The sequence below is a fragment of the Amblyraja radiata genome, chromosome 2 (genome assembly GCF_010909765.2).
Source record: "Amblyraja radiata isolate CabotCenter1 chromosome 2, sAmbRad1.1.pri, whole genome shotgun sequence".
NCBI lineage: Eukaryota > Metazoa > Chordata > Chondrichthyes > Rajiformes > Rajidae > Amblyraja > Amblyraja radiata.
The window spans coordinates 64386404-64398706 of NC_045957.1; the positions used below are offsets into that span (position 1 = coordinate 64386404).

Below are 12303 nucleotides of genomic sequence, written 5' to 3' on the forward strand. Positions count from 1 at the left end.
GTTTTTGTGGCTAACCAGTGGCTTGCATCTTGCAGTGTAGCCTCCATATTTCTGTTGATAAAGTGTTCTGCGGACAGTGGTCAATGACAAATCCACACCTGACTCCTGAAGAGTTTCTGATCTGCCGGATAGGTGTTTGGGGATTTTTCTTTATTATAAAGCAAATTCTTCTGTCATCGGCTGTGGAGGTCTTCCTTGGGCTGCCAGTCCCTTTGCGATTAGTAAGTTCACCCGGGATTTCTTTCTGCGTAATGATTTTGCAACAGTTATTGGTTTGGCTGATGTTTCTAACAGTTTTATTCTTGTTTCTCAGTCTCATAATGGCTTCTTTGACTTTCATTGGCACAACTTTGGTCCTCATGATGATAATCAGCAATAAAAGTTTCCAAAGGTGATGGAAAGATTGGAGGAAAGAGTAGGTGCTGAGAGCCCTCTTATACCTGCATTACGGAGGCAATTAAACACACCTGAAAAATTACAAATGCCTGTGAAGCCATGTGCCCCAAACATTTGTGGTGCCCTGAAATAAGGGAACTATGTATAAACACAGCTGTAATATCTACATGGTGAAACCAAAATGTATTTTTTTTTAAATCTTCAATAAAATCTGACAATGTGCACTTTAACCACATGTGATATTTTCTATTACAAAAATCTAAAATAGAGGAGTACAGAAGCAAATAAATATATGACGGGTCTTTGTCCCAAACATTATGGAGGGCACTGTAGTTATCCCTCATTTGCTTCACTCCCGTCTTGAACAGCGGAGTAACATTTGCAATTTCTGATTGCAGATCAGAATTCAGAACTCAGAAGTTAAAAATAAATTGGTCAGTACATGTACAGAAGAATATGTTGAAATACCAGGAAATCAGATTGGTGCTTTCTGATCATTTTGTTCTAGCAATCTCAGTTGCCTTTGAATAGGGAAGGAGAATTTCATGCCAGTATGTTTAGTTTCTTGAGGGATGAAATAATTTATGAAGAAAAATGTATGGCACCAAAGTACATGTAAGATATATGCATTTAGATACTGCACTTCATCATACCTCACATATGTGTTTTAAAGTAACGAGGCAAAATCAAAGACATGGTCAAATTGTCTTTGTCTTTTGACAAACCGCAAGAGATGCTACACTTGTCCCTTTACCTCCCCCCTCGACTCCATTCAAGGGCCCAAGCAGTCGTTCCAGGTGCGCCAGAGGTTCACCTGCATCTCCTCCAACCTCATCTATTGCATCCGCTGCTCTAGATGTCAGCTGATCTACATCGGTGAGACAAGCGTAGTCTTGGCGATCGTCTCGCCGAACACATCCGCTCGGTCCGCCTTGAATAACCTGATCTCCCGGTGGCTCAGCACTTCAACTCCCCCTCCCATTACGAATACGACCTTTCTGTCCTGGGCCTCCTCCGTGGCCAGAGTGAGCACCACCGGAAATTGGAGGAGCCGCACCTCATATTCCGCTTGGGCAGTTTGAACCCTAGCGGCATAAACATTGACTTTTCCATTTTCGGTAGCCCTTCTCAGCTCTCCCTCAGCCCTCGGGCTCCCCCCCCCCCCCTTCCACCACATCAGTCTGAATGAAGGGTTTGGCCCGAAACCTTGCCTATTTCCTTCGCTCCATAGATGCTGCTGCACCCGCTGAGTTTCTCCAGCATTTTGTCTACCGTCAAATTGTCTTTGACTAGCTTAAGTTTCACATGTACTGAAATATGGCCAATTCACACATTATGCTCATGAGCCAGTTGTCCAAGTAGTTTACTAATAGAGATTGATGTTGTAAACTCTGAACTAAACTGCTATGGTTAGGCATGCAAGGTAATTTTCAACAAGATTCTTTGAGAAGAAAACCAACAATAACAAAGAAGTTAGAATACAGAAGTATAATAACATCTGCAAAAATTGAAATAACTTGCCATGGAGACTACGGGCTCAAAAAGCTTATCACCCGGAACATCATTCCATGTCATCTCCATAGCATTGGGATCACCTGGTGAACATGGGGTTAGGAGGTCATCCACAATTACAGATGGATCTGAATTTGAAGGACCTCTGACCTAAAAATTAAATAAAAACAAATTATTCTGATCTAATGTGTTCATGAAGTAATCTCTGTAAAATGTTTAATGCTTTTTCTACAAAGCAGCCTGAAATGTTAAACCTTACATAAATAGCACCACTAATATTAAAAACATTAAACACAATTTATCATTAAGCCATATACGGAGATTAGGATGGATGGCCCCAAAGTATGTTTTAAGAGAAGTCATAAAAGAATGAAAGATGCGTGGAGAAGCGGAGACATTTAGAAAGGGGTCATGAGCACTGAGCCTTGGCAGCTGAAAGCAAATCAGTTTGGTGCAATGAAGTTCATTGTCCCTCAACACCGCCAAACAGTTTGTCCTGGTCCCTCAACACCGCCAAACTGATCAAAAAGGCGCAACAGCGCCTCTACTTTGGGAGGAGGCTTAAGAAAGTTCACCTGTCCCCTCAGATCCTGTCCAACTTCTACCGCTGTACCATAGAAAGCATCCTGACCACCTGCTTCATGGTGTGGTACAGCAGCTGCACCACAGCTGACAGGAAGGCACTGCAACGGGTGGTGAAAACAGCCCATCACATCATCGGTGCCCCGCTCCCTGTCATGGCTGCCCTTCACCGCACACGGTGTCTGAGACGGGCTGGCAAAATCATTAAGGACCCCCCCACACCCCAACCATGGACTGTTTGCCCTCCTCCCATCAGGGAGGCGGTACAGGAGCCTCGGGTCTCGCACCAGCAGGCTAAGGAACAGCTTCTTCCAAAACACCATTACCCTGCTGAACTCACATCCAACTAGCCCCCCCTCCCCCTCTTATCAGTATTATTTATCTATATTACTAAAACTCTGTTCTTGACCGCTTTTGGCGATCTGTGCTGCGATTTCCGAGAGAACGCCGCCACCTACGGCCGTCATTTTTGGCCACTTCGCTCAGTGCCCCCCCCTCCGCCGCATGTGTGCCGAGGATTTTTCCCGTCGATGAAATATGACATAGATATTAATGTTTTTACAAAATCCCCCATTCTCTCTGCTGCTCCTGCTGGTGGGATGGGGGAGGGACTATAAAACCAGGAAGTGGTGTGCCCCAATCAGTCTCTACAAGATGGAGGTCTGAGCTCTGAATGACTGAACAAATGTCTACACAGCTGTGAGTAAGTACCCTTAATTTGGTTTGAAAAATGAAAATATGGTTATGGTTAGTTTGAAGGAAAAAAGCACTGCCCTTGGGGGAGTTTGGGTTCTCTCTCTCCCCCCCCCCTCCCCTTCCTTTCCCCCCTCCCCTCTCCTCCCCCCCCCCCCCTCTCTCTCTCTCTCTCTTCCCCCCCCCTCCATCCCCTAAACCCCCTCCACACCCTCCCCCCTCCCTCCCCTCCCTGCTCCCCACCTCTCCCCCTCACAGCACCACCTCTCTCTCGGTCTCTGCCCCTTCTCTCTCTGCCCTCACTCTCTACCCCCCCCCCCCCCCACCCTCTCCAGATGTGACTGCAAGTTGGGGGCTATGCGTCAGTAGATAGGGTGGTTATGGGGTAAAAGGAGAAAATGAATAATATTAATATAATATCAAGGGAGGTAATTAGCGTGAGTGCGGTGGGGGAGGGGGATAGTTAGTGTGTGTGACGCTGCATGCCGCCTCCCCCCCCACAACCGCACGTTGGGGGAACAGACCCAATGGGTCTGCACTTGGTCTAGTAGTTTATATAATTGACAATTAAGCTCTATTCACCAGAATATAGCACATGGCAATCTTTTATCTGTATATATGTATATGCCTATGTACATAGATCAATATATCCTCATTTGTATATATATTGTTTTAATCAGCATTTTACTACTTTGCACTCTGGTTAGATGCTAAACTGCATTTCGTTGTACCTGTACTTGTATTTGTGCAATGACAATAAAGTTGAATGTAATCTAATCCAATGAAGAAAAATCTTAGCTCAGTGCTTCCACACCTCAAAAATAAAATTCCTGAAATACCATATTTCCTGGAATTTGATGGAATTTCCCGAAATTTAAGCCTTCCCCAACTGAGTATGTTCGACTGTCACCCCAACTGCGCACGTGCGGATACCTGGCCCACTGCGCACGCGCAAGGAGATGTTGTCATTTTGCATCCCTACCGCGTCACCGGTTCCATTTTCAATTCTGACGTGGCCGACGGGCCTCCCCCAACTGCGCCGGCGCGGATGGTCGAAATAATGTTTTTTCCCCCAAATCCCTTCGCGTCACTGGGCTGGGTATCCGCGCTTGCGCAGTGGGGCGACAGTCATTTATCATGAACATCCAAGTACTCTGTAACCTCATTCTTTAAAGAGCTGATAGCTAAAATTCTAAACAAAATATCATACATGTTGAATGTTCAAATAAAAATGGAAAGAGCCAGAACACTCAAAAGGTTAGGCAGGATTCACAGTAAAAAGTTTTCACTTATTTTCGTAGCCTTTAGTCAGATATAATTGATAACTTTTAACAGTTCAATACTGAGAGAATGTATGCTGTGACCGTCTCACACATAGTTTTATCACAGATGACCATGATCCTAATTGAATTTGTTGTGTTTGCTAAATTGTGCAATAAATAACAAAAAGGAAAATTTATTTGATCAGGGTCAAGGTTCAATCGTAAAACCTGATGGTTCTTGTTCAACCAATACATCAAATATAATATGCACAATAGTGAGATGCTGTGACTATTCACACAAATTTGTGTCTGTAAACACGGAGGACAGTCATCATTGACCTATAAAAAGGCAGAAATTTACCAAGTGATTTATTTAATCTGAATTGTGAAATCACACTTCAGAATTATTTACTTTGTTTAATGGAACATTCTAAATTCATGTCCTTCTTCAATAAACTGTCAAACTGTGTTTAGTGAAGTTTTTAAAATTGATTCAATATTACACCTCTAATATTACACCTATAACAGCACTTTTCTGTTAAAGCAAGCAAATGCTTTACTGTCTTGTATATATGTTGTTCGCCGACACAAGATGATCAGAGTACATTACAATAAAAATTAAAATGACTAAAAACAGAGGATAGAGAAAAGGAAATACTGTTACAGTGATAACCAAAGTAAAATTTAGGAGCACCTCAGAAATATAAGGCAACATTTCAATGCTGATAGAATGCACCTTTGGCAACAGATTGGATGTAGAAATGTAAACTAATTTATTAACTGACAGGGCATCTTGCTAGACTTCAACACTCCAGAATTAGCCTAAAGTAGCATTGGTATTTTGAAGGAGTCTGGACCAGGTCAGATGTTGCCATAAGTTGGAGGATAAATTCCAATTGTACTGAGCAGGAAACTGGATTCAGCCAGGCCTAAATATCTGGCAACAATCTGACAGAAAAGTAGCAGCTATGGAATCAATAATGGAGGTCAAGGAATAAGCTGAGTGCTAATGGTATTTGTGCGAGAGGAGGAATACAAAAACACTGTTCTGTTCGGAATACAAAACTAGAAAACCTTTGGAGGAGTTACAATCTTTTTACTCAACAGGAGCAAATGAAGTGACTCAAAAGCTATGTTAAAACATGGACGGAGATAAATTGGAGGCAAACTCCTTTGGAGTACAAGTTGATAGTGAAGGGAAACTAAACAACGATCACATTCTAATAGTTGATACACGTGAAAAGTTGACGCATTGCACAGAGAGACGTTAACAAAATGTGAAAAAGAATAAATAATGCAATTTTGTACAGTATAATTTCTTTATAGTTTTCGATTGTATAAACAGCATGTCTCCATCTTTCCTGAAATTTACTAGTAGATTTGCTGTACCTTACCCTCTTGAAGTGAGTGGCTGTCTGAACCTTCCTGACTGGCTGCATCAGAGCATCTCGTACAATGACACTGATGTCAGCTCCAGAATACCCATCTGTTTTCGATGCAAGAATCCGGTAATCTTCCTCAGATAGACTGTTTTGTGTAGTACCAAGGTGTAATTTAAACATCACAGTACGAGCAGCCTGCTCAGGTAATGCGATGTAGATACGTTTCTCAAATCTGGAAAACATCAGTTATAGCACAAGAATGAATCGTTGTTAAGCCAAAGGCAGAGGGACGGAGATGCATTAAATAAGTAACCTGTGCCAAAGCAATTCAATTTTTTTGGCCAAAACAGTGGTATTCAAGCTATATTACATTCCATCTATTGCATGAATCTATTCATCAGAATAGTTCACCAGGTTGGATGTTGGTAAATAAACTGAATTCTTCTGCAAAAAAAGCAAAGACTAGATTAAATCTACATAAGGATTTCTATTTGAGGTGTTGTGTCACAGAACAATTTGCTATCAAATAAATTATTCACGAGAAATTGTTTACATGCAATGAAACAAGATGCTACAAATTAGATACCAAGATTGCATTAATGGCAGAGAGTTAACATGCAGCTACTGACATATTTCATTAAAAAGACGAGCTGCCACAACTATTTATTCATAATTCTTAATGTAAATAATATTTAAATCTGGATTTCATATAATATTTAAATATTAAAAGATAAATGGGAACATTTAATCAAATTTTTATTTCAAAACAATATAGGAAGCAGCCACTTACACCATTGGGTCTGTGGTGGTTCTCGGAAGAATCTCAAGATCCTGGCACCACTTATTTCTCCAACACTCTCTCACACACGCCGTGTAACACCTCCTAGAATCTTTCACCATCTACCCTGCACTGGGGCAATTTACAGTAGCCAATGAACCTAATAATGAGCATACCTTTGGAATGTGGATGGAAACCATAGCATCACAAGTGGAAATCGACACGGTCACAGGGAGAATCTATGGAGGTCACTGAAGCGATGTTTCAGCTACACGACCTGCAAACTCCCTATGCCATCTGTCAAAGGTTTCCCAGGTCTTTTGAATGAAAGGCACGATTTGAATCCTCAGGTTCACTAACTGCACTGTTTGAGGACCATGCTACAAATAAAGGTCTCACTGCTCAGCTCCATGATATTCACCATTTTGATGACTATAGGGAACATGGATGGTGAAGCATGCAGGTACAGCAGGCAGAGAAGTAAGCATGCAGGTACAGCAGGCAGTGAAGAAAGCGAATTGGCATGTTGGCCTTTATAACAAGAGGAATCGAATATAGGAGCAAAGAGGTCCTTCTGCAGTTGTACAAAGCCCTAGTGAGGCCACACCTGGAGTATTGTGTGCAGTTTTGGTCCCCTAATTTGAGGAAGGACATTCTTGCTATTGAGGGAGTGCAGCGTAGGTTTACAAGGTTAATTCCCGGGATGGCGGGACTGTCATATGCTGAGAGAATGGAGCAGCTGGGCTTGTACACTCTAGAGTTTAGAAGGATGAGAGGGAATCTCATTGAAACTTATGATTTATTAAGGGTTTGGACACGCTAGAGGCAGGAAACATGTTCCCGATGTTGGGGGAGTCCAGAACCAGGGGCCACAGTTTAAGAATAAGGAGTAAGCCATTTAGAACGGAGACAAGGAAACACTTTTTCTCACAGAGAGTGGTTAGTCTGTGGAAATCTCTGCCTCAGGAGACAGGTTCTCTGGATGCTTTCAAGAGAGAGCTAGATAGGGCTCTTAAAAATAGCAGAGTCAGGGGATATGGGGAGAAGGCAGGAACAGGGTACTGATTGGGGATAATCAGCCATGATCACATTGAATGTAGGCGCTGGCTCGAAGGGCCGAATGGCCTACTCCTGCACCTATTGTCTATTGTGAATGCATTTATTCAGAAAAATGTGGCTCAACAGTTAGGATGGAAAAGAGTAACAACAATTGTTATTGTGGCTATTGTGTCCTTTTTTTTGTCATTCCTGCAATAAAATTTGATTTTTATTTCATCCAATGCCAAGCACTTGAAGTGACCCTTTTCACCCAGTGACTCTGCATCTACCATTCTCTCAGATACTTACCAGCCTCTGGGAGAAAGAGGTCCCTCTCATGGTTGTATTTATTATTTCATATCCAAAAGTCACACCATGTTATACAATATTACTAGCAGCATGAATACCACAAATTTTGAATGTTCCTCTTTGTTGAGAGAATAATTTTAGGAATATGCAGGTCTAATTCTTACAAGTGTAGCACTTCAGATGTGTTAAAAACAGGTTTGTCAAATTGAAAAGACAGTGGCATCATTGTTCCATTCATCCAGTCATATTAATTTAATTGATCTTTGGAGAATTATTTTTTAATTAATCAACTAAATAAGCTTAAACAGTTTCATGAACAAATTCTTACCTCCTCCTTATGGCAGAATCGAGAACCCACGGGATATTAGTTGCTCCAAGTACCAAGATTCCTTCATTATCCACTCCCACACCTGTCAAAAGCAGCAGTAATCTTAATATGTATAGTGCTTTATGTAAATAACTGGATTAAAGTGCCAATTAGTAAAATAATAATTTTAATAATGGCAGTACAATTCATCCATGCACAAATTGGTCATATTGAAAACTGCAAATTTAGATTAAATAAATTAGGACACAAGTTATATCTGAGTATCAAGAACTGTACTAGTAATTATTCCCCGATCTAATATCAGAGTAATAGATCTGTACTAGCGATCTAACACTGGATCAAAATGCCATTGAGCAATGTATTGATTTTATTTCTAGCATTTTACAAAAATATACTGGTTTGGAAATTTTTGAAAACTAAGTGTGGCTTTAGAAGAACACTATGACTTGTTCCTGGCTATTAGAGTTTGCTAAGAGACAAAGCAAAACAATTTATTTCAGATAAATGTTTCTTGGCACATCCGATTTATTCAATGGAAACATGCAAGAGACAATTAATTTATGTTCAGTTGATTATCTTAAAACCAGTCAAATATTTCATAAAAAAAGAGCAAAGACTTGACAAATCCTTAATTTGAATTGTAATTTCACCGTATCATATTATGAGGAAAAATAACTGGATTTGTTGCAATTTTCTCCATGCAATTTAAAACTGACAATTAATCTGGATTTCATAAAATAAGAACATTTCTGAATAATGCTGACATAACATTACTTTAGATTCTGAGAAGCCACTATGCTATCATAATAACACAAAAAGTTTCTGAGGAAATGTATATGAAATTAGAAAGGCAAAAGGATCACAGCGCTGGAAATGTGAAATAAAGACAAAATGTTAGAAATACTCAAGTCGTTAATCAATGATTATGGATGAAGTTAGTGTAAGCATTCAATGATCACTCAGCTTTGTTGACTATAAAGAGATCTTTTTAGACACCTTTCTGGAGTCCACAATAATGTGGAATCATGGTAAAAATGAACCTGATGGACTGAATTAATGTTTTTGATTTCAGTCCTGCAAGTCTTACATTTTACTTGCAAATGCCATAGAAGGCTGTGGAGGCCAAGTCAATGGATTTCTTTTTCCAGGCAGAAATAGAGGTTCTTGATTAGTACGGGTGTCAGGGCTTATGGGGAGGCTGGAGAATGCAGTTATGAGGAAGACAGATCAGAATGCTGGAGTAGACTTAATCAGCCGAATGGCCTAATTCTGCTCTAATCACTTATGAAATGTACAAATTTCCACAATTAGCTTACCTTGCATCTGAACCAAAAACTCTGTTTTAATACGCCTTGCAGCTTCACTTTCATTTTCACTCCTCGAACCACAAAGTGAATCAACCTCATCAATGAAGATAATTGAAGGCTTGTGTTCTCGGGCAAGTTGAAATAAATTCTTTACTAACCTAAATAAAAACAACACATTTTTAAAATTAAAAGCTACACAACTTTTTGTTCTTGTAGAATACCTTGTTCTTGCAGTGACCCACGAATAAGCGAGTTCGGTATTCCGAAAAACACAAGGAATCACGGGATTTGTCAAAGGTTATTCAGGAAAAAAGCGAACAGGGTTATCGGGAGAGCGGGGTGTAACAGCAAGAGAGAGGGGCAGACGCGAGTGGGAGACAGGGGGAGAGACTGGACCAATGGAGAGACGGTGAGAGGTGGGGAATGAGCAGAGGGGTGAAAGACGTGTCTCGATGGTGAAATCTTGAGCAAAACACAAAGTGCTGGAGAAACTCAGCGGGTCAGGCAGCAGTGGAGGGAACGGATGACGTTCGGATCGGTACCCGTCTTCAGACGGGATCTTGCTCAGTCTGAAGGGCCCGGACTCAAAACATCACCTGTCCATTCTCTCCACAGATGCTGCCTGACCCGCTGACTCCCACCAGCACTTTGTGTTTTGCAGTGAAGCCGCGATAGCGAGTTCCCCTCTCCCCATCCGCCTCCTCGCCTTTAACAGAAGTCGCTCTTTTATTTCTCTCTCTCTCATAATCGATCTTTGATAGGGTAATCAATACCCCGTTAATAACCGTGTAGGAAGGAACGGCAGATGCTGCTTTTTACACCCAAGGTAGACACAACGTGCCTTAGTAACTCAGCGGGACTGGCAGCATCTTTGGAGAAAAGGAATAGTTGACGTTTAGGGTCGAGACCCTTCTCCAGAGATGTTGCCTGACCCGCTGAGTAACTGCAGCACTTTGTGTGTATCCCTGTCGATGACTGGTGCTCGGCTTTTGCCGGCACCGAGGGGGTTAACCGACAGCCACGGATAAGGCGAGAGGTGAAGCTGACGGTCCCCGGCCCGTTGGGGAACGGGTTCCTCGGGAGTTGGGGTAGAGTTGAGCTGGAGTTAGCACTTCTTCTCCGCGCTGGCTGTAAGCCTGGGGCTGCCACTGCTCCGGGCCGGTGTCCCGACAGTCCAGGGTCACCCCAGACATCTCCGGCCACCCCCGGACAGGGATGGGGCACTCGGGAGGGGACGTGGATGGTAATGAGACTCCACTCACAAATCTGCCACCTGGGGTTATGCAGGAGAGAGGTGAGTGGTTCACCCCTGTATAATAACCCTGTATAACCCTCTCTCCCCCCTCCCTCTCGCTCCTTCCCCCCCCCCCCTCCCTCCCCTTCTCCCTCTCTCGCCCTTCTGTCTCTCCCCATTCTCTTTCTGCCCTCACTCTCTACCCACCGCCCCCTCCCTCTCTAGACGCACCTGCGAGTTGGGGGCTATGTGTCAGTGGATATGGGGTAAAAGGAGCAAATTAATAATATTAATATAATATCAAGGGGGGTAGTTAGTGTGTATGTGTGTGTGTGTGTGTGTGTGGGGGTGGTTAGTGTGTGTGACGCCGCATGGCACCCCCCCCCCCACCCCCCGCAAACACGCTTTGGGGGAACAGGCCCAACGGGTCTGCACCTGGTCTAGTACATTATTAAAACTCTCATCTTGTTTGTTTGTCTGTTTGTTTGTACCTATATTTGCGCAAAAACAGTACACCATAGCACTACAATTTTTGGCCCACCTTACTCACCATTGTCCTGCGATGTAAGTGAAACAAGTTTCGTTCAGATTGCTGGTATATTTTTTAAAGTTATCAACGTTTAAACTTAAATTAACTTAAAACAGCGCCCCCACCCGTGCATGTGCAGTTGGGGGAGGGTTCCCGTGCACGTCTTTACTAACATCACAAAGGGCACCATACGGGTCCTCAGCCATGCCTGCGCAGTTGGGACCTTTTCAGTTCGCCATCTTTTTTCCCCCCATCACAACGACTCCACGGGTAAGTTTACTTCTATTTTAATCTCTGCGCCCCCCCCCCCCAACAGCCCCCACCACAAATAAAACTTCATCGCCACCCTGCAGGACAAAAAAGGGGCCGGAGGTGGTTTACATCGAGATCCTGGGGAAGTGAAGAGGGAGACTGGGGGAAATTGAGGGAGAGGAGGGGGTAGGGAGGGAGAGGGAGGGGAAAGTGGAGGAAGTGAGGAGAGAGAGTGGGAGAGGATGGGGGGGGGGAGATGGAGGGAGAGGGGTTATGGAGGGAGGGAGTAACTGAGGGTAGGGGAAAGGAGAGGAAGGGAGAGGTGACGGAGGGAGTGGAGGAGGACAGGGGAAAGAAGAGGGAGGCTGAAGACTAGAGGGAGGGTGTGCTGAGGGATGAGGGGGAATGGAGGAGGATAGGAGTAGGAAGAGGGATGGTGAGGTAATGAAAATATTAAATGCAAAGTTATTAACTTTAACTTAACTTCTGCCGTTAGTGTGGGCACATCAGCCGATCATGCGCTGTTGGGGGCTATGGCGCAGTGGTGGAATATTGTGTTGGGGGACCAGGTCTCCCGCGTGACAGTCCCACTTAGTCTAGTATCCATTAATACTTTATCTCAGTAATTTTGCACTTTGTAATCCAGGAGCATAATAAATTTTGCAGTAAACCTGCGTGGTAAACAGGGATCCGTTGGGTTA

General features: G+C 43.0%; 1 protein-coding gene across 1 annotated transcript in view; it reads right to left on the reverse strand.

Moving 5' to 3' along the window:
- The window catches only part of vps4b (vacuolar protein sorting 4 homolog B), a 42103-nt gene that overhangs the window by 4064 nt on the left and 25736 nt on the right, over window positions 1-12303 (reverse strand). Inside the window, exons 7-10 of the mRNA XM_033047993.1 lie at window positions 9597-9745; window positions 8281-8362; window positions 5840-6059; window positions 1918-2058 (exon numbers count right to left, since the gene is read on the reverse strand). Of these exons, the coding sequence (XP_032903884.1) occupies window positions 1918-2058; window positions 5840-6059; window positions 8281-8362; window positions 9597-9745 (592 nt within the window). The remainder of the gene's footprint in view (window positions 1-1917; window positions 2059-5839; window positions 6060-8280; window positions 8363-9596; window positions 9746-12303) is intronic.